The sequence below is a fragment of the Nyctereutes procyonoides genome, unplaced genomic scaffold (assembly GCF_905146905.1).
Source record: "Nyctereutes procyonoides isolate TBG_1078 unplaced genomic scaffold, NYPRO_anot_genome, whole genome shotgun sequence".
NCBI classification, from domain to species: Eukaryota; Metazoa; Chordata; class Mammalia; order Carnivora; family Canidae; genus Nyctereutes; species Nyctereutes procyonoides.
The window spans coordinates 93,365,940-93,384,041 of record NW_026575125.1 but is presented as its reverse complement, the minus strand read 5'-3'; the positions used below and the strand labels follow the sequence as shown (position 1 = coordinate 93,384,041).

At 38.1% G+C, this 18,102-nt stretch overlaps 1 protein-coding gene and 1 pseudogene across 5 annotated transcripts in view; one reads left to right on the top strand and one right to left on the bottom strand.

Annotated features, from left to right (window-relative positions):
- Nucleotides 1-18,102, bottom strand: part of XIAP (X-linked inhibitor of apoptosis) — a 50,377-nt gene that overhangs the window by 10,558 nt on the left and 21,717 nt on the right. For all 5 annotated transcript variants that reach the window (XM_055337687.1, XM_055337685.1, XM_055337684.1 and 2 more), the window contains 4 exons: nucleotides 8,717-9,625; nucleotides 7,567-7,666; nucleotides 6,269-6,335; nucleotides 5,311-5,353 (listed from right to left, as the gene is read on the bottom strand). In XM_055337687.1, coding sequence (XP_055193662.1) covers nucleotides 5,311-5,353; nucleotides 6,269-6,335; nucleotides 7,567-7,666; nucleotides 8,717-9,593 — 1,087 coding nt within the window. In that variant the 5' untranslated portion in view covers nucleotides 9,594-9,625. The remainder of the gene's footprint in view (nucleotides 1-5,310; nucleotides 5,354-6,268; nucleotides 6,336-7,566; nucleotides 7,667-8,716; nucleotides 9,626-18,102) is intronic.
- On the top strand, nucleotides 12,063-18,099 carry LOC129518061 (partitioning defective 6 homolog beta-like; annotated as a pseudogene).

Sequence of the window (18,102 nt, the reverse complement as noted above, 5' to 3'; positions counted from 1 at the left end):
GTGGATGTCTTTCCCAAGTCACTAGCAATTATTCTGGAAAAATCACAGGAAATAGGGGGAAGTCGAAGTCTCTGACCCTGAATGTGTGAGTTTCCCATCTCTGAGACTTAGTTTTTGCACCCCAGGGGAGTGACAATAAAATGAATAGAAACTCACTTTAATGGTACTCAAAGTAGAAATACAGGTTATGTAGGGAACTGATAAAGAGGAGACTTACATTCTTTGATTCATCAATTCTATTCTCAAGTATCAAAAATAAGGATGAAGGTCCACCAAAAACATGCACAAGAATATTCACAGCAGTGTCACGTATAACAGCCTCAAATAGGAAACAACTCAAACATCTATCACCAGGGGAATGGATAAGTAAATTGCGATATTGAAACACTACAGAGCAAGCAGAAAAACGAACTACTGCCACAGAAACATAGATAAGTCTCACAGATCTGATGAACAAAATGTCATCGTAACGATGGACCAGAGACAAAAGAATACACTGTATGATTACATTTCTAAGATGTTCAAATTTAATCTATGGTTAGTCAGAACATAAATCAGGGACAGATATTGATTGGGAAAAGGGCCTGAAGGAGTTTCTGGCCTGGCAGAAATGTTATTTTTTTTAAAGATTTTATTTATTTATTTGAAAGAGAGAGAGAGAGAGAGAGAGGGAGAGAGTGAGAGAAAGCACACTAGCAGGGGAGGGGCAAAGGGAGAATCAGACTCCCAGCTGAGCAGGGAGGGGGCAGGGCTCAATCCCAGGATCATGACAGAAGTTGAAGGCAGACGCTTGGCCAACTGAGCCACCCAGATGCCCCTGTTCTATATCTTGATTTGGCTGATGACTACACAAATAAACGCATGTAAAAATTCATTGAGTTGAATACTTAAGTCTATTTTAAGCATTTTATTGTAGGTGTATTATACTTCAATAATTTTTTTTTAAAAAGAGGAGCTGGAAAGGGATTTGATTGTAAGAAATATTACATAGTAAGTAACAAAAGTAGGAAAGTGTACCTTAAGATTTCTGTTTGATAAAGAGAACACTGTTGTATGGTTATAATACAGATAAAAGACCATTTATGAGACCACTAAAGCATCTGAATGAGAAATAAGGGCAGAAACTAGGGCAGAACCAGTGGATTTTAGACAATATTAAAAAGGCTGATTTCATCAGACCTGGTGGTTAATTAAATGTAGAGGGATTAAGGAAAGCAAAGAGCTTAAAATGGCTCAAATTACTGGGCGACCTTGTGAACTATTAAACTATTAACGAATGGGGGGGGGGCGTGCAAAGAACAAGCCTGGATTCAGTCTGAGTGATTTTTAGAAATGCTGAATTTGAGCTGCTTTTAAGATTTCCAGGTGGAGATGTCCAGAGGTCAGCTGGACATCACTCTTTCGTGGTTCTACTTGTTTTTTTTTTTTTCCCAACTTGTTTTGCTGGCTCCTTCTGCTCACCTGATTAGACACTGGTGGTTCCCTTCCATTACCTCAATGATCCCCTTTTTAACAATCTCTCTGGATACTTGCCCCACTACCACAATTTTACCCTTATTTATGAGTTCCAGGTTTTAAGATCCACCTACTTGGATACCCTGCAGGTATCTCAAGCTTACTTTGCTGAAAACCAAAAGCATGGGTAACAGGATATCCATATAAAAATAATTAGAAGGGCCCCCACTTTACACACATACAAAAATGAACTTGAAATGGATCAAAGACCTGAATGTAAGAGATAAAACCATAAAACTTGGGGCACCTGGGTGGCTCAGTTGGGTAAGCACCTGCCTTTGGCTCAGGTCATGATCTTAGGGTCCTGGGATCAGGCCCCACATTGGGCTCCCTGTTTGGCAGGGAGCCTGTGTCTCACTCTCCCTCTGCCTGCTCCCCGTCTGTGTTCTCTTGCTATCTCCCTGTCAAATAAATAAAATTTTTTTAATTTTTTTTTAAAATTTATTTATGATAGTCACAGAGAGATAGAGAGAGAGGCAGAGACACAGGCAGAGGGAGAAGCAGGCTCCATGCACCGGGAGCCCGACGTTGGATTCGATCCCGGGTCTCCAGGATCGCACCCTGGGCCAAAGGCAGGCGCCAAACCGCTGCGCCACCCAGGGATCCCTAAATAAAAATTTTTAAAAAAGATTAAAAAGTAATAAAATTCTTAGAAGTAAACTTGGATTAGGCAATGGTTTCTTAGATATAGCCCTGAAAGAATAAGCAACAAAAAATAAGATAAATTGGATTTCATCAAAATTAAAAATTTATATACTTCAAAGTATATCAGCAAGAAAGTGAAAAGAACGAGTGAAAATATTTACAAATCATATATCCGACAAGGTACATAACTGTAAAAATATTAGAATATATAAAGAACTCTTACAACTCAATAACAAAAAAATGAATAACCCAACTAAAAAATGGGCAAAGGCGATGAACAGACATTTCTCCAAAGACATACAAATGGCCAATAAGCACATGAAAGGATGCCCGACATCATTAACCATCAGGGAAATGCAAATCAAAACCACAATAGGATACCACTTCACATCCACTAGGATGGCTATAAAAAAAGACATACAAGGGGTGCCTACGTGGCTCAGTTGGCTGAGCATCTGCCTTAGGCTCAGGTCATGATCCCGGGGTCCTGGAATTGAGCCCCGCCATTGGGCTCCCTGCTCAGCCAGGAGCCTGCTTCTCCCTCTCCCTCTGCATGCGCACTCTCTCTCAAATAAAGAAATAGAATCTTTAAAAAACATACAATAACAAGTGTTAACAAGGATATGGAAAAACAAACTGGAATCCTTATATACTGCTAGTGGGAACGTAAAATAGTACAGCCGCATTGGAAAACTAGCCATTTATCAAAGGTTAAATGTAGAGTTACTACATGACCCAGCAATTCCATGCTGAAATATATACTCAGGCAACTTAAAAACCTATGTCCACGCAAAGATTTGCACACAAATGTTCATAGCAGCATCAGTATCATTCATAAGAGCCAAAAACTGGAGACCCAAATGTCTACCAACTGATGAGTAGATAAACAGAACATGGTATTATCTACACTAAGGAAACTTTTTCTACCATAAAAAAGAATGAAGTAATCATGTATAAGTACCACAACATGGATGAACTTCAAAGCCACATATTATGATTCCATTCATATGAAATGTCTAGAATAGGGACATCCAGAGAGATAGAAGTAGATGAGTAGTTAGTTGTCTGGGGGCTGAGGGGGAAGGGGCAGCAATGGGGAGTGGCTGCTAATGGATACAGGGTTTCTTTTTTGGGATTATAATAATGTTCTGGAATTAAATGGCAGTGATGGTTTGTTCCACAACCTTGTGAATTTACTAAAAACCACTAAAATGTACAGTTTATAAGGGTGAAATTTTTGCTACATGAATTGCACATCTCAATTTTATTTTATTATTGTTTCTTTTCATATCTCAATTTTTTAAAAGAATTATTTATTTATTCATGAGAGATTGCGGGGGCAGAGACATAGGCAGAGGGGGAAGCAGGTTCTCCGCAGGGAGCCCAATGTGGACTCAATCCTGGAACCCAGGATCACGCCCTGAGCTGAAGGCAAACGCTCAACCACTGAGTAACCCAGGCATCCCAATAAATGATTTCTTAAACTTTATTATTTATGCCCATTTCAAAATCTATATCAAATATTATCAAAGTGGCTCTCCTTCTTAAGTATATTTATGAGTACATATAGTTTTCTCTTGTCTTGTAACCCTTAAGATACCAAAAAGATGATGGTATAAGGAATGGGGCATCAGCAGACATTCTAAATTACACTTTCTACTATTTTTGAAACATGATGCCTAAGCGGAAAACGAGATCCACAGTGTGATGCAGATTTCAGAAGACCCCGTTTATAGTCCCAGTTCCACTAATGATTTGTAAATGTAACTGTGGGCGGGTCACTTAACCTCCTTGTCTCTGTTTCTGCATCTGAAAAGTGGAGATAACAATATCATCTTTGCTTAACATAGTATCTTTCTGGCTTTTTTTTAAAAGATTTTATTTACTTATTCATGAGAGACACAGAGAGAAGGCAGAGACATAGGCAGAGGGAGAAGCAGGCTCCATGCAAAGAGCCCGATGTGTGACTCCATCCCGGAACTCCGGGATCATACCCTGAGCTGAAGGCAGACGCTCAACCGCTGAGCCACCCAGGCATCCTGGTATCTTTCTGGCTTTTAAAGATGTTTATGATGAGTAAATAATCTTTGGGATAAAAATCACTACCTTTCTATAAGGTAAGAGGAGATAAACCGAACCATGCCCCTCTGTGAAGAAACTGGGAGAGGCTCAAGAACGGCATGGGATAAGGAAGCAGGTAGGGCCGACCATGGTGATGGCACATTAGTACAGCACTGGATACATGGTCCTGGCTAACTCAAGAAGTACCTGGGACAAAAATACACTTATCTCTCTTCCTTTGGGGATTTTAACAGAAATGGCAATGGACAGCCTATAGCTGCTCCTCTTAAGCTTGGAAAAGCCAACTGCACAACCGCCATAGGAATGTCCTTTCTTAAAATTTTATTTTATTTTTACTTTACTATAATTAGTATCATTTTATGTAATGTATATAATTATATAACTTATAATATAATTTAGTATAATTTAAATTTTTCCAGTACAATGTCCAGTGTTACATGAGTCACATGAATGTTCTTACTATATAAATATCTGACTTAAAAATTTTTTTAAGGATTTTATTTATTCATGAGAGACACACACAGAGAGAAGAGAGACAGAGGCAGAGACACAGGCAGAGGGAGAAGCAGGCTCCATGCAGGGAGCCTGACATGGGACTCGATCCTGGGTCTCCAGGATCACGCCCTGGGCTGAAGGCTGTGCTAAACCGCTGAGCCACCTGGGCTGCCCTGACTTAAAATTTATTTATTTATTTATTTTTGTTTTTTTTTCCTGACTTAAAATTTAAAAGATTTTATTTATTTATTCATGAGAGACAGAGAAAGGGGCAGAGACATAGGCAGAGGGAGAAGGTTCCCTGTAGGGAGCCTAATGTGGGACTCGATCCCAGGACCCTGGGATCACTACCTGAGCCAAAGGCAGATGCTCAACCACTGAGCCACCCAGCTACCTATAACTGACTTAAATTTATAGGCACTTCCTAATCCATAAATTTATAGCAATCTCATCTCAAATAAATCTACCTTGATTATCTTGAAAGGATAAGCTTATGTCTCCACCCTATAAAAAACAAATGTAATAAACTGCTAATGAAATTAAAAGTATACTTATTTTAATGTACATACTTACCAATTCTTTCAGTTAATGACTGTGTTCTTTCAGCAGTTCTTAGCTGAAATAGAAATATGGATTATAAGTTAGAATTCTTTTTGGTAAAAAAAAAAAGAATTCTTTTTGGTAGAAGACGATTACCTCATTTTGCAAAGTTACACTAATCATGAATTTATAAATTGGCTTTATTCCAATTCAACATATGAATGTTTGCAAGAGGCATAACCTGATGAAGCTAGAAGGAAGTTTTTTTTTTAGATTTTTAAAATTTATACATGAGAGACACAGAAAGAGAGAGAGGCAGAGACACAGGCACAGGGAGAGAAGCAGGCTCCATGCAGGGAGCCCGATGTGGGACTCAATCCCAGGACTCCAGGATCATGCCCTGGGCTGAAGGCAGGTGCTAAACCACCGAGCCACTCAGGGATCCCCACTAGAAGGAAGTTCAAAGATCATCTAACACAATCCACTCACTCTATAGACAGGACACTGAGTCTCAGGGAGTTTAAACAACTCGATTGAGGCAAGGGAGCTCATGGTAGAGCCATAATGACAACTCTGGCTTCCCATTCTAGTCCATGGCTCTTCCCACATGGTACCAATACCTTAGCCATCCCAGGCTGCACCATCAATTTAGACACGCTTCTGAGATTTAAAATACTGCCTTTGGAAAGTTCACAATTATTTATGAGTATAAAACACATTATAAAAAATTCTAATTTCAGAAAGTTGAGGGATTAAGTATTTTAGTTCTTCAAACCCATTTTTATTTACTGTGAGTTAAATCAATCAGCTTATAGGGATTCCCCTTTCACAAAGCTACTTCAGGTTAAGAAATAACAAGCATTCTTCAAGATCTCCCCTTTAAAGCCCACCATACATTATTAATTTAAGATACTATACTGTGAATTTTACACCAAGAAATCATTGCAAAACAAATTAAATAATATTTTATATTCTATAATATGTGACTTACCATTGAATGGGTTAAATGAATATTGTTTATATATTCTTGTCCCTTCTCTTCTAACAGATATTTACACCTAAACAATTAAAAGAAGGTTAAACTTTGGTAGCTGATAAATCAGTAAAGTATAAATACAGATATCTCCATTATCTTAATTCCATTAACTTCCTTTTTGGTATTTCTAAGAAGCTGCAAAATGAAATGTTATTTAATCTCTACCAACTGTCATTTCAAAGTTAAAGAAATACGTTCCTTTGTTATACTACTCTTTGGTAATCTTAGGCAAAAAATACCAACTTGAGAACTTCCAACTTTAAACCAAGTTATTAAATTTAAGATTTAATTTTTAAAAATACTTTAATTTTGTTTAGAGGATTAACCAACTACACACTCTGAAGGAACTCCTTAGGCTTTCAACCTTTTAAGGCTTTTTAAGCTTAAGATTTATTTTCAAACAATTGCTCTGAAGTTTTAAATTGTACTAGTTTGTAGGTCAAAGATTTTACATCACTTATATGTATGAATACTTTATTTTTAAAGAAACAAGATGGCAAAGAGACAGAGTATGTTATTATCATTCTAAGATGCCACTGATTATAAGAAGGATGATTATTTTATGTACCACTGCTGCCAATTAAATTATGACCCACCACCAGATGTGTCATTTCAAAAATTTGAAAATGTGAACAATTGTGTGTCTTATAATCAGAGAGATACAGCAAAATTTGCTAGGGGATGTGATGGGTTCCAAGGAAAAATCCTTGGCAACAAGGGCTCTCCCGTGGTCATCGTGAATGAGCCTACTTCTAACAACAAAACTATATATTCCGGGAGAAGAAATGTGTGGGAACTATCAGAAAGGGAGACAGAACATAAAGACTTCTAACTCTGGGAAATGAACTAGGGGTGGTGGAGGGGGAGGAGGGTGGGGGGTGGGGGTGAATGGGTGACGGGCACTGAGGGGGACACTTGACGGGATGAGCACTGGGTGTTATTCTGTATGTTGGTAAATTGAACACCAATAAAAATTAATTTATTAAAAAAACTATATATTCCTAATTAGTGTTTAGAAATAGAATCATTTGAATGTCATAGATATAACATATAAGCAATGAATGCTTTGGTCACCAGAGAAGGCTTAGGGCCTTTTTTTTTTCTGTAAAGTAGGTGACCCCATTTTTATAAACTTGGTGTGAATTGCAAGCCATAGTGAAGGCAAAAATAGTTGAGGTGAAAAGTTATTCAAGATTTTCTGACTGCAAAGTGTCTAACTTGCCTGTTCCTAAATAAACATTTAAATACCTTACCCTGGAAACCACTTAGCATGTTGTTCCCAAGGGTCTTCACTGGGCTTCCAATCAGTTAGCCCTCCTCCACAGTGAAAGCATTTTACTTTATCACCATCCCCTAAGAAGAGACACAAGTAAAAATACATGTATTTGTGCAATTAGAAGCCTATGCAAAAATGCCCCTTTAACACCATGAAATTAACCATTTTAAATTACATGAAAATCTCAGCTTCAAAGATGACATTCAAATTCACATCTAAATAACAGCCATGACTGTTTGAGGAGGGAATACACACTAAAGTCACTGATTCAATTTGAGGTATTTTACAGAAGACAAAATAAAATTGACCAATTTTTATGTGAAAAATTAAAATTGTTATCATTTGGGTCTACCAATACTACACTTTTTCAAACTGTGAAACTTTAACAATAAGGCTCAGGCTAACAAAATTACAAAGTAAGTTTCTCTAGGGTTATAGCTACAAGACACTAAACAAACCTTCAAAATTGCTACAGGATACTATGTGAATAAAATATTGAAATAACTAATATTTTGTATTTTGGCACTACTCAATCCTAAAGCAAATGGGTCAGATATATAATGGTATAACTTTTCTGAATATTCCTGGAAGTCATCACACTAAGGGCCCTTCCTGACAAGTTTACAGTAGTCCATTTGAGAAGTGCTTATTTGAAGCAAAAAGGCATACAGGGCAGCTTTCAAATATAAAGTCTATGTACAAAAGGCAGGTATCAAAAAAAACACAAAAGGCAGGTATCAATTTTAATATCAGCCAAACTAAACTCTCTAATGTTAACTCTTTTTATGAGGTATAGAAAGAATGCATGTGATACATGTACTGAGCACATATAGTAGGTGCTCAATAAATTATAGTTTATATTACTGTCAGACCCATTCTTCTATCTGGGAGATCTATCATCTTTTGCATGTCATCCTTCTCCAAAAAAACAAAGATAAATATAACTCACAATATAGTCTTTTTTTCACATAAATGTAGTAGTTACACTGCAAATTCAACATAAAGGTTCACAGATTAATCATGCCAGCCTATATTTACCAGTTCAGGGGGCTAAAGGAATCCACTTTTTAGGAGGACTGGGATAGTTGGAAAGTTATTTATTAGCCTGGTTTTATAATAAAGTTTACCTAAAGAATAAAATCCAGCTCTCGCAAGTTGCTCCTTGTTAATTGAACATATCCACATCCGGAAAGTAACGATCCGTGCTTCATAATCTGCCATGGCTGGATTTTCTGGAATACTTGTTGAATTTGGGACGTTCCTATCAGTACTCGCAACGTCAGATTCACTTCGAATATTAACATTCCGGCCCAGAACAAAGAAGCAATTAGGAAAGTGTCGCCTGTGTTCTGACCATGCATTATCACACGGTTCCCAATTTTTCAGTTTTCCACCACAACAAAAGCACTGCACTTGATCGTCAATACCTGTGTAGTAGAATCCAGCACTAGCTAACTCTCTTGGGGTCAAGTGGACATAGTCTGGCCAGTTCTGAAATGAGTTTAATCTAGCTTCTTCACTATACATGGCAGGGTTCTCCGGGTATGTGGTGTCTGATATATCTACGACCTGTCCAGTTCTCAAAAGATAATCTGCATGAGTCTCAGATGGTCTGTCTAAAACAAAATGATCTCTGTTTCTCAGATAGTTTTCTGCATTATATTGACCATTTTGGATACCTGGATTTGTAGGTTGTGCAGCAGTGTTTTCAAAATAAAAGCCATTGATAAATCTGCAATTTGGGGATACTTTCCTGTGTCTTCCAACTGCTGAGTCTCCATATTGCCATCTATCTATTGATGCATGACAACTAAAGCACCGCACGGTATCTCCTTCACCAGTATACAGAAAACCAGCTCGTGCTAACGTTGATGCTGAAACAGGACTGCTACTTGGAAAATTAGCAAAAGTTTTTAATCTATTAAACTCTTCTACAAATTCTTCATCCTTATTGATGCCTGCAGGTACACAAGTTTTAGCTCCTTCAAAACTGTTAAAAGTCATCTTCTCTTGAAAATAGGACTTGTCCACCTTTTCTGAAAAGACAACATTACATTAAGAAATTCAAAATCTGAAACACAGGCAATATAATTTTGATATTAGGAGCTAACAAATTACCTGATGACATAAAATTAATTACACAATCTCTAAAAAACATTCTAATTCCAAATACTAGAGCTCTGCATTACATGATTCAAGCTTTATAAAGTAAAAACCAGCATTTTTATTTTCTGGAGGAAAGTAATATTCAAGCAGGTAGAATAAAACTGTTAATTGATTACTTTACATAAATATGGAAACTGTGATACAGAATATATTAAAATTATTAACCATGTAAAATTATTAATTAGGAAAAACAAAAGTATAAATTATGCAGATTATTAAACTCTATGTATAATTGTTATAATAGATCATTATATATTTAAGGCATCAAAGTTCAGTTTTTCAATTTAAAAAAATGTTCGGAATGTTAATGAATTAATTTTTATTATTTCTTTACTTTTCTGCTTAGCAAAAGGTATTTGAGTTTTACTCACAACACTGGTTCCAATATGAGCATCGAGTGTTTAAGAGCACTTGAGTGTTTCTGATTTTCATGCATATGAAAATGGGACTCCTGTAGTCCATTTTCTGTGGGAATTGGATCTTTTCGGATATATATATTACTGCCCTCTAGAGGGTAGCTCAGGAAAGATAGTAAGTATGTATAGACCTTAATTGCAGTAAGTTTTGCTATCAACTTCCCACGGTCGAAAAATGATCTGTTCAAATGGAAGAGAAGTACTACTGCAGCCTCATTAAAGTTGCCACATTATAGCTGTGTAACATATAACCGAAATAAAATACTAAAGGAACTAGGTGGGTTATGAGAAGGGTGGCCAGATAATTTATCCTCCAAACCTGGACACTTTGGAAAGTGAAAAATGATGCTACTAATAATTACACTAGGACAACAGGGATAAATCAGGGTTGCCCCAAGCAAACCTGATTCTCCAGAATCTTGCATTGTTCCTAATACTGTGCTCAGTATATGTTTGGCAAAAAAAGAAAAAAAAGAAAAAGAATGGTCATAATAATTCTGCCTCTACTTCATATGTCAATTAATTGATTTCTTGGGAAGAATTAGCAGCCCTGGCATTATGTTGACACAATATGTCTTGGAACATCATTTCAGTGTAATGTTCAACACAAGTCTTGCAGGCTGGCAATAAACTTCAGTCTTTCCTGGTCTTGTCAATTTACAATGGTAGTAATTCATATATACCGCAAGAGCAGAGATATATCTGCATAGAACAATTTTTGGAAGATAGTCTCCATGACTTTTCATTATTGTTTCCCAGATGTCTGAAAACATTTTGACAGAAGCTTCAAGACCCCTTGTTCAATGAGCATAAGCTGGATGATAATAACCAAGGCTGTCTCACAGGCTGAGATGAAATTTAATAGGGATATGAAACATTACATTCTGACTTTAGAAACCTGTGGCACAACTAAAGGAAAATGGAAACTTGGTTTGGAAAGAAGTCATGTGAAGCCAAAACCTCTAGATTAAAATCTTGGGATTTTAGTTAATTAAAAATTCCATTATGAGGGGTACCTGGCTGGCTCAGTTGGTAGAGCATGAGACTCTTGATCTTGGGGTCGTGAGTTCAAGCCCCGTGTTCAGCACAGAGCTTACTTAAAAAAATTCATGGAGTGCCTGGGTGGCTCAGTTGGTTGAGCATCTGCCTTCAGCTCAGGTCATGATCCCAGGGTCCTGGGATTGAGCCCTGCTTTGGACTTCCTGCTCTGCTGGGAGTTTGTTTCTTCTTTTTTTTTTTTTTTAAAGATTTTATTTATTTATTCATGAGAGACACAGAGAGATAGAGAGAGAGACAGAGACACAGGCAGAGGGGGAAGCAGGCTCCATGCAGGGAGCCTGATGTGGGACTCGATCCGGGGTCTCCAGGACCAGGCCCTGGGATGAAGGCAGCACTAAACCACTGAGCCACCCGGGCTGCCCTGGGAGTTTGCTTCTTCCTCTGCCCCTTCCTTCCTCCACCCACCGGTGATCTCTCTCTCTTAAATAAATAAATAAAAATCTTTTTTTTTTTTTACTTTATTTATGACAGGCACACAGTGAGAGAGAGAGAGGCAGAGACACAGGCAGAGGGAGAAGCAGGCTCCATGCACCGGGAGCCCGACGTGGGACTCGATCCCGGGTCTCCAGGACCGCGCCCCGGGCCAAAGGCAGGCGCCAAACCGCTGCGCCACCCAGGGATCCCAATAAATAAAAATCTTAAAAAAAATTCATTATGAGCCAACATTACATGGCTACTAAAAAAGAAACTTAAAGCAACTCCAGGCTGCATTAATGTCCAGATGTACAAGGCCCAGATCCAATTCAGTTACACATTGAATACTATCTTCAGTACTGAAAACACTTCAGGAAGAACATTAACAAAGCATCCTATCTATAGAGAGCAATCCGGAATGACGAAAATGGTGTCCAATGTGGAACAGGTAGAAGAGCTGAGTGTTTATCTCAAAGGGAAAAAATTGTGGGTAGAGATCTGTAGCTGTAGCAGACAGAATAATTACCTTTAGTTATCTAAAAGGCCATTATATAGAAAAGGGATCCAAATTCAGTGTAGCTTGAGTGAAGCTGAGTCAATGAATATAACTATAGCCAGTAGATTTTAACCCAATACAAGGATGAACAGTTACAACAATCAACAGCAGTGCAGTTGGGGTTGGGGTGCCTTGTAGATTCCTCCCACCATGGGAAGGCACTTGGGCATGAACAAGAAGGCAGGACAAAACAGTTTTTTTTAAAAAAAGATTTTTAAATTAAATTAATTTGAGAGAGAAAGAGCATGAGCAGAGGAGGGGGGAAAGGTGGAGAGAGAAGCAGACTCCCTGCTGAGCAGGGAACCTGATGCGGGACTTGATCCCAGAACCCTGGGATCACGACCTGAGCTGAAGGCAGACACTTAACCAACTGAGCTACCCAGACGCCCAGGACAAAACATTTCTTTTTTAAAGATTTTATTTATGAATGAGGGACACAGAGAGAGAGAGAGAGAGAGAGAGAGAGAGAGAGACAGAGAGAGAGACACAGGCAGAGGGAGAAGCAGGGTTCATGCAGTGAGCCCGATGTGGGACTCAATCCCAGGACTCCAGGATCACGTCCTGGGCTGAAGGCGATGCTAAACCACTGAGCCATCCAGGCCGCCCCAGGACAAAACCTTTCTAAGTCTATAATGACCCTGCAGAATTAATGCTCAATATAATCCAAAACATATGGAAATTACCTTCTCTGAGGTGGTAAGTTTTATTTCTCAGGTGAATCAAAATAGAAGTATAAAATCAAGGATCTATTCTCATTTCACAAAAGTGGACATTTTGTATGGTTCAAGTAGTCACCCCATTTCAGATAATATTACATAAAACTCCATCATTCAATAATGGCAGGAGAATCTCTATCTGAAGCTTTCAAGTGGAGACCTCATCTTCCCAGGGGTTATTTCCATGCTAATAGTTTAGATTTCACTGTTTTGAAAAGCAAGTATTTATTCAGAAGCACTCAACTGAACACTACATATACATTATCAGAGTGTGAGCTTTTGTCAAAGGGTGTGAAAGCAGAATTGCCACAGAGGTTAAGGGTGAAAGGGAGAAAAATGACAATAGATAGAAACCTTGGGATTGGTGGAAGGCACCAAATGAAAGGCATGAGAGAGAATCCTTTTTAAAAAAAGGATTTAAGTAAAATGAAGGTGGGAGAGATGATATTTAGAAAATAACTATACATGGAGCACAGGATTTGTGAATAGAGAAGAAAATGGGGTACAGATATTGGAGAAAGGTGATGAAAAGGCTTTGGATATGAAAAGGTCAAAGTGCAATAAAGTATGCTGAGATAATTTAAGGCTTCTTTGTGAAAGCATACTCGGGTTTTGTATTGGGTAAGCAGAAAGGTAAGAAAGCACACAGAGAAAGATGTCAAAGAAAGCTTTGACATTAAAGGAGCTAGGTAGTCAGTAATCTTGAGGGGAACCGTGGCTGGGAAAAATGGTACTATGGAAGCCAACACTGGCACAGAAAGAATCTGCGAGCAGCCCTACATGTTTATATGAGGGGCATGGAAGATTTCAAAGTAGTAAGATGTGTTTCAAATATATGCATACCAAAAAAAATACACATACATGTACATATACATAGATACACAGCATACATGTGTATTTAGTATAGTCAACTAGGCAAAGATAGCCACGAGCAAGTGCCAAAGATAGACCGACTGCTAATCTAACGATAATGTGGAAATGTGGGGTGTTAGAGGGGACAGTAAAACATACACATAAAACACACCTACTGGCATCTGCACACAATACAAAAGCTTCTATTTCTCCCAGGCTTTTATTACTTAAGTTGTCAAATACACAGAATAAAGGTTATTTTAATGGGGAAAAGGACAGAAGATGTACATTAGACTGCCACTGCATGAAAACATATACTTGTCAATAAGACTTGTAATTTTTTTAAAGTAAACTCTACCCCCAATGTGGGGCTTGAACTCCTGACCCCGAGGTCAAGAACTGCATGCTCCACCAACCGAGCTGGCCAGGCACATCCCCTCTTACTTACTGTAAGGTAATTTTTATTAAATGGATAAATTATTTAGGGCGGCAGGAATACAGGTGATCCTTTTCTCCCAAATGTCTTTTTTTCCTCCAAAATGTCTTTAATATTTTCACTTACAGTCTCTTGGGTTGGAAGTGTCAGCCTGGATCAGGAGCCCAGGCCCAGGTCAGGAGCCCAATTATGGGGAGGTAGATGGACTAATAACTGTCCCACCTCAACCTCCTCCACTGGAGCCCTGCAGAGAGGAGGGAGGGAACTGTGCCTCTACCTGCTGCACTGCCAGACCACTCCTTGCTGCCCTGTGGAGTCCTATGGAGCTCAGTGGAGCTGAGTACTGAGATCCAAACTACCTCTATAGGTGTGTTTGGGGAGCTATGGATTCCTGGGCTGCAGCTGAGAGTGTACATGCGCCCACCTGGCATTCCAGAGAGGAACCCGGCACTCAATGACTGGCTACCAGGGCATCCTGGGGGTGAAGAGCAGGTTTCTCACTGGTTTTTGCTAGAAACATCAAAACTTGGACATTCTGAGGATTTTTATGGGTTACTACATGTTCATAAGATACCCATTGTTGACAATTTATTAGGCTATACAGACTTCTAGGGAGACTTACTACCTATAAATAATTATCACAAAGGTGTTTCAACAGACAACCCATTGCTTATGATTTTTATACAAAAGAAGGAAGAAGCAGATAACAGTGTCTGGTACAGACATGCTAACAAAGAAGGAAAATGTTTTAGTCAATGCACTGTGTTGTCAACCATAGGAAAAAGCCACATACAGTCATTGGTATGCCCCGAGACTTTAAACCTGCATCTTCTATTACAGACATGAATATTCTCCCAGAAACGCACCATAGAGTTAGTTTATCTTTAGAAACACAGCACTGAAAATTCTCTTGGACTCTATAGCCAGGATGGCTTCAGAAAGCCCAAGGGAGACACCACATGGCTTAGGTAAGTCCCAGGAATCTTTACATCCTGGCTTATTCCAGGAGATCTGGTTCACACACAGGGTTACCAGATAGTAATGATGAAGTTTTATTTTATTTTTAAAAAGGTTTTATTTATTTATTTATTGGGAGGGGGGACAAGCAGAGAGGAAGGGCAGAGGGAGAAGCAGGCTCCCCGCTGAGCAGGGAGCCCAAAGTGGGACTCGATCCCAGGACCCTGGGATCATGACCTGAGCCAAAGGCAGACGCTTAACCAACTGAGTCACCCAGACATATGTAATGAAATTTTAGAAGTTAATGGCATAGAAACTTCAGAAAGAGTTTCAGTCAAGTAATAGACATGATGATTGTAAACAGTTGCAAATCTCATCATCACAGTGAGACCAATAAACCAGAATGTTAGGAAATAGTAGGACTTCCTGCAGCTCTAGCAAATCTACTGATGATAGTTTTCTTGGCTATCCACAGCAAATTAAACCAAATACTGACCAAAGGATGAAGACAGTGATGAAGATGACATTATTATTGAATATAATAGTATGCTACAAAAAATTCTTAAAGCTATTCTCACTACCAGAAAGGCTGGAATGGTTAACACACATAGAACAAACTTAAGTTTTGAGTCTGGACAAAATGGTTTTATTCCTTCTAATGAAATGAGTTTAAGTAGCAAGTGGCACAAAAAGAACTTGAAACACATGTACCAGATCAAAAACTCTCAGAATATGGAACAACCCTATCATGGAATCCTCATTCGAATGTTTTCTGAATGAAGATGTCACAGGACTTGTAAATATGGCTAGTTGAAGAATTTTAAAACCCCAGAGTCCATGACCTAGAATAAGCCTGAGAAACAACAGTGTTGCAAGTTTAAAATTTTATCAAAATAAATAGAAACAGAAAATAGATGGATGCCTACAGCTGGCGCAGGAGGGGAATGGGGGAGTAACTGCAATTGTTTACTGAGAGGAGTAAATCACTTCTATTGGAAGTGGTTATTTAACCTGTTACAAAGATTCTAGTTAATTTTTCTTTCAACTACATTCTTTATATTCTAATGTGAAGTCTGCTTCCTATCGCTTTTGATACAGAGGACCTCAGTTCTTATATTCTCAATATTATATTTCTTAATGTTCTACCGTTCCTAATCATTACAAATAATTTTCTGAAATTCATTTTTTCCTAACTTCTAAGAAATCAAACCAACTGGCTATCTTTAGGAACTTCATTCCATATTATGAAGCACTGAATCTATGTTCCTAAATTACAAAATTCTGTGTTTTTAACATTCACTTTGTTCATCTCATAGCTTAAGTATTTATAAACTAGTTCCAAATAGGCATAATTTGTTATGAAGTGCAGTTAACTGTACTGGCTCTGGTAACAGGAGACTCTCTTAATTCTTATCTTCATTCTCTCATTGCAAAGCATTCCTTTTGTTATACATGTTATACATGTCTACATATATGTATGTTAGTGTGCTTTTGAACTCTTAATGTATTCAAGTAGTGTGAATTATTTTGAATACTTATAGATCTTTACACATAGGACAGATTTGTGTACTTTTTTATACAAAGATTTTGGATCTTCTACAGTAGGATAATAATATTCTAGGATCATTGACTAAACTTTGGGAGAAAGTCATGATATTTATTACTGACAAAGGTTATCTATATTATTTTCATTAGATTATTTTTTGCATATCCACTTAGAACAAATAAGAGTAAAGCTGCCAAGTTTCATTCTTTGCCTGACTTCTCTGGTATTTATCATTGTACACTGTGCACAAGCACTACAGTATTCATGTATACAGAAATTAAGAATATTATGAAGCACATAAGTTCCCTATAATTTATGGATAATTCCCCCCCAAAGCTATTTATTAAGTAATTTCTATGCCCAACATGGGGCTCAAACTCAGGACTCCAAGAGTCACATGCTCTTCTGATTGAGCCAGCTAGGCACCCCTATTAATTAATTTTATGGTAGGTATACTATGAGCACCTTCATTTATTTATTTATTTAAAAGATTTATTTATTTATTTGAGGGGGTGGGGGTGACACAGAGTCTTAAGCAGACTCTTTGCTCAGTGCAGATCCTGATGCAGGCTCAACACCAGGCTGGACCTTACAACCCTGAGATCACAATCCATTTAACCAACTGTACCACTGAGGCACCCCTAAATATGCCTTTAGAAACTACTGTGTGCTATTACAACAATGGAAGAATCAAATGACTACATTCTGAAGGACATATTCTCTAAATGGCAAAAGAAAAAATGAAATAAAGTCTGATTAATTTAAAACAAAGAACCTCTAATGTTAAAGCAGTAGAAAAAATCCCATGCAGAGAAGTATTCTTCTGTGAGATTTAATATCAGAACACTATTCAGAAATGTATTTAAGGATGGTCCTAGCATCCTGGGATACAGCCCTGTGACGGGCTCCCTGCTCAGCGAGGAGCCTGCTTCTCCCTCTCCCTGCCCCCCACTCACGCTCTCTTTTTCTCTCTTAAATAAATAAATGTAAGTAAGCAGTTTCATATGTGTGCCACAGTGATGAAACTCTGCAAATTAATACAAATTTATACTCCAGAATTAGTCTTTGTGCCACCATTATATCTTATACACAATTGGCTGATGACCCAAGTTGTGCTAGAACAAGATTTAATAATTTCTGCATGCATGTTTTTATGTGTATATATATGTTGTACATTGCTAGAATGAAAGTTTTTTTGGGAAGGACTGTGTCTTATCACATCTGTATTCTCAATGCCTAAGGCAATGCATGACGTGCAGTAGTGCTTAATAAATGTTGGGTAAAAGAACACATGCTGAACCACCTCCATTAGGTTACTGTTGTTGTTATGCCACATCCCACCCACTGTCTCCCCTGGACATTTGAGATCACCATAAGCACTAAAAATTGTTAATA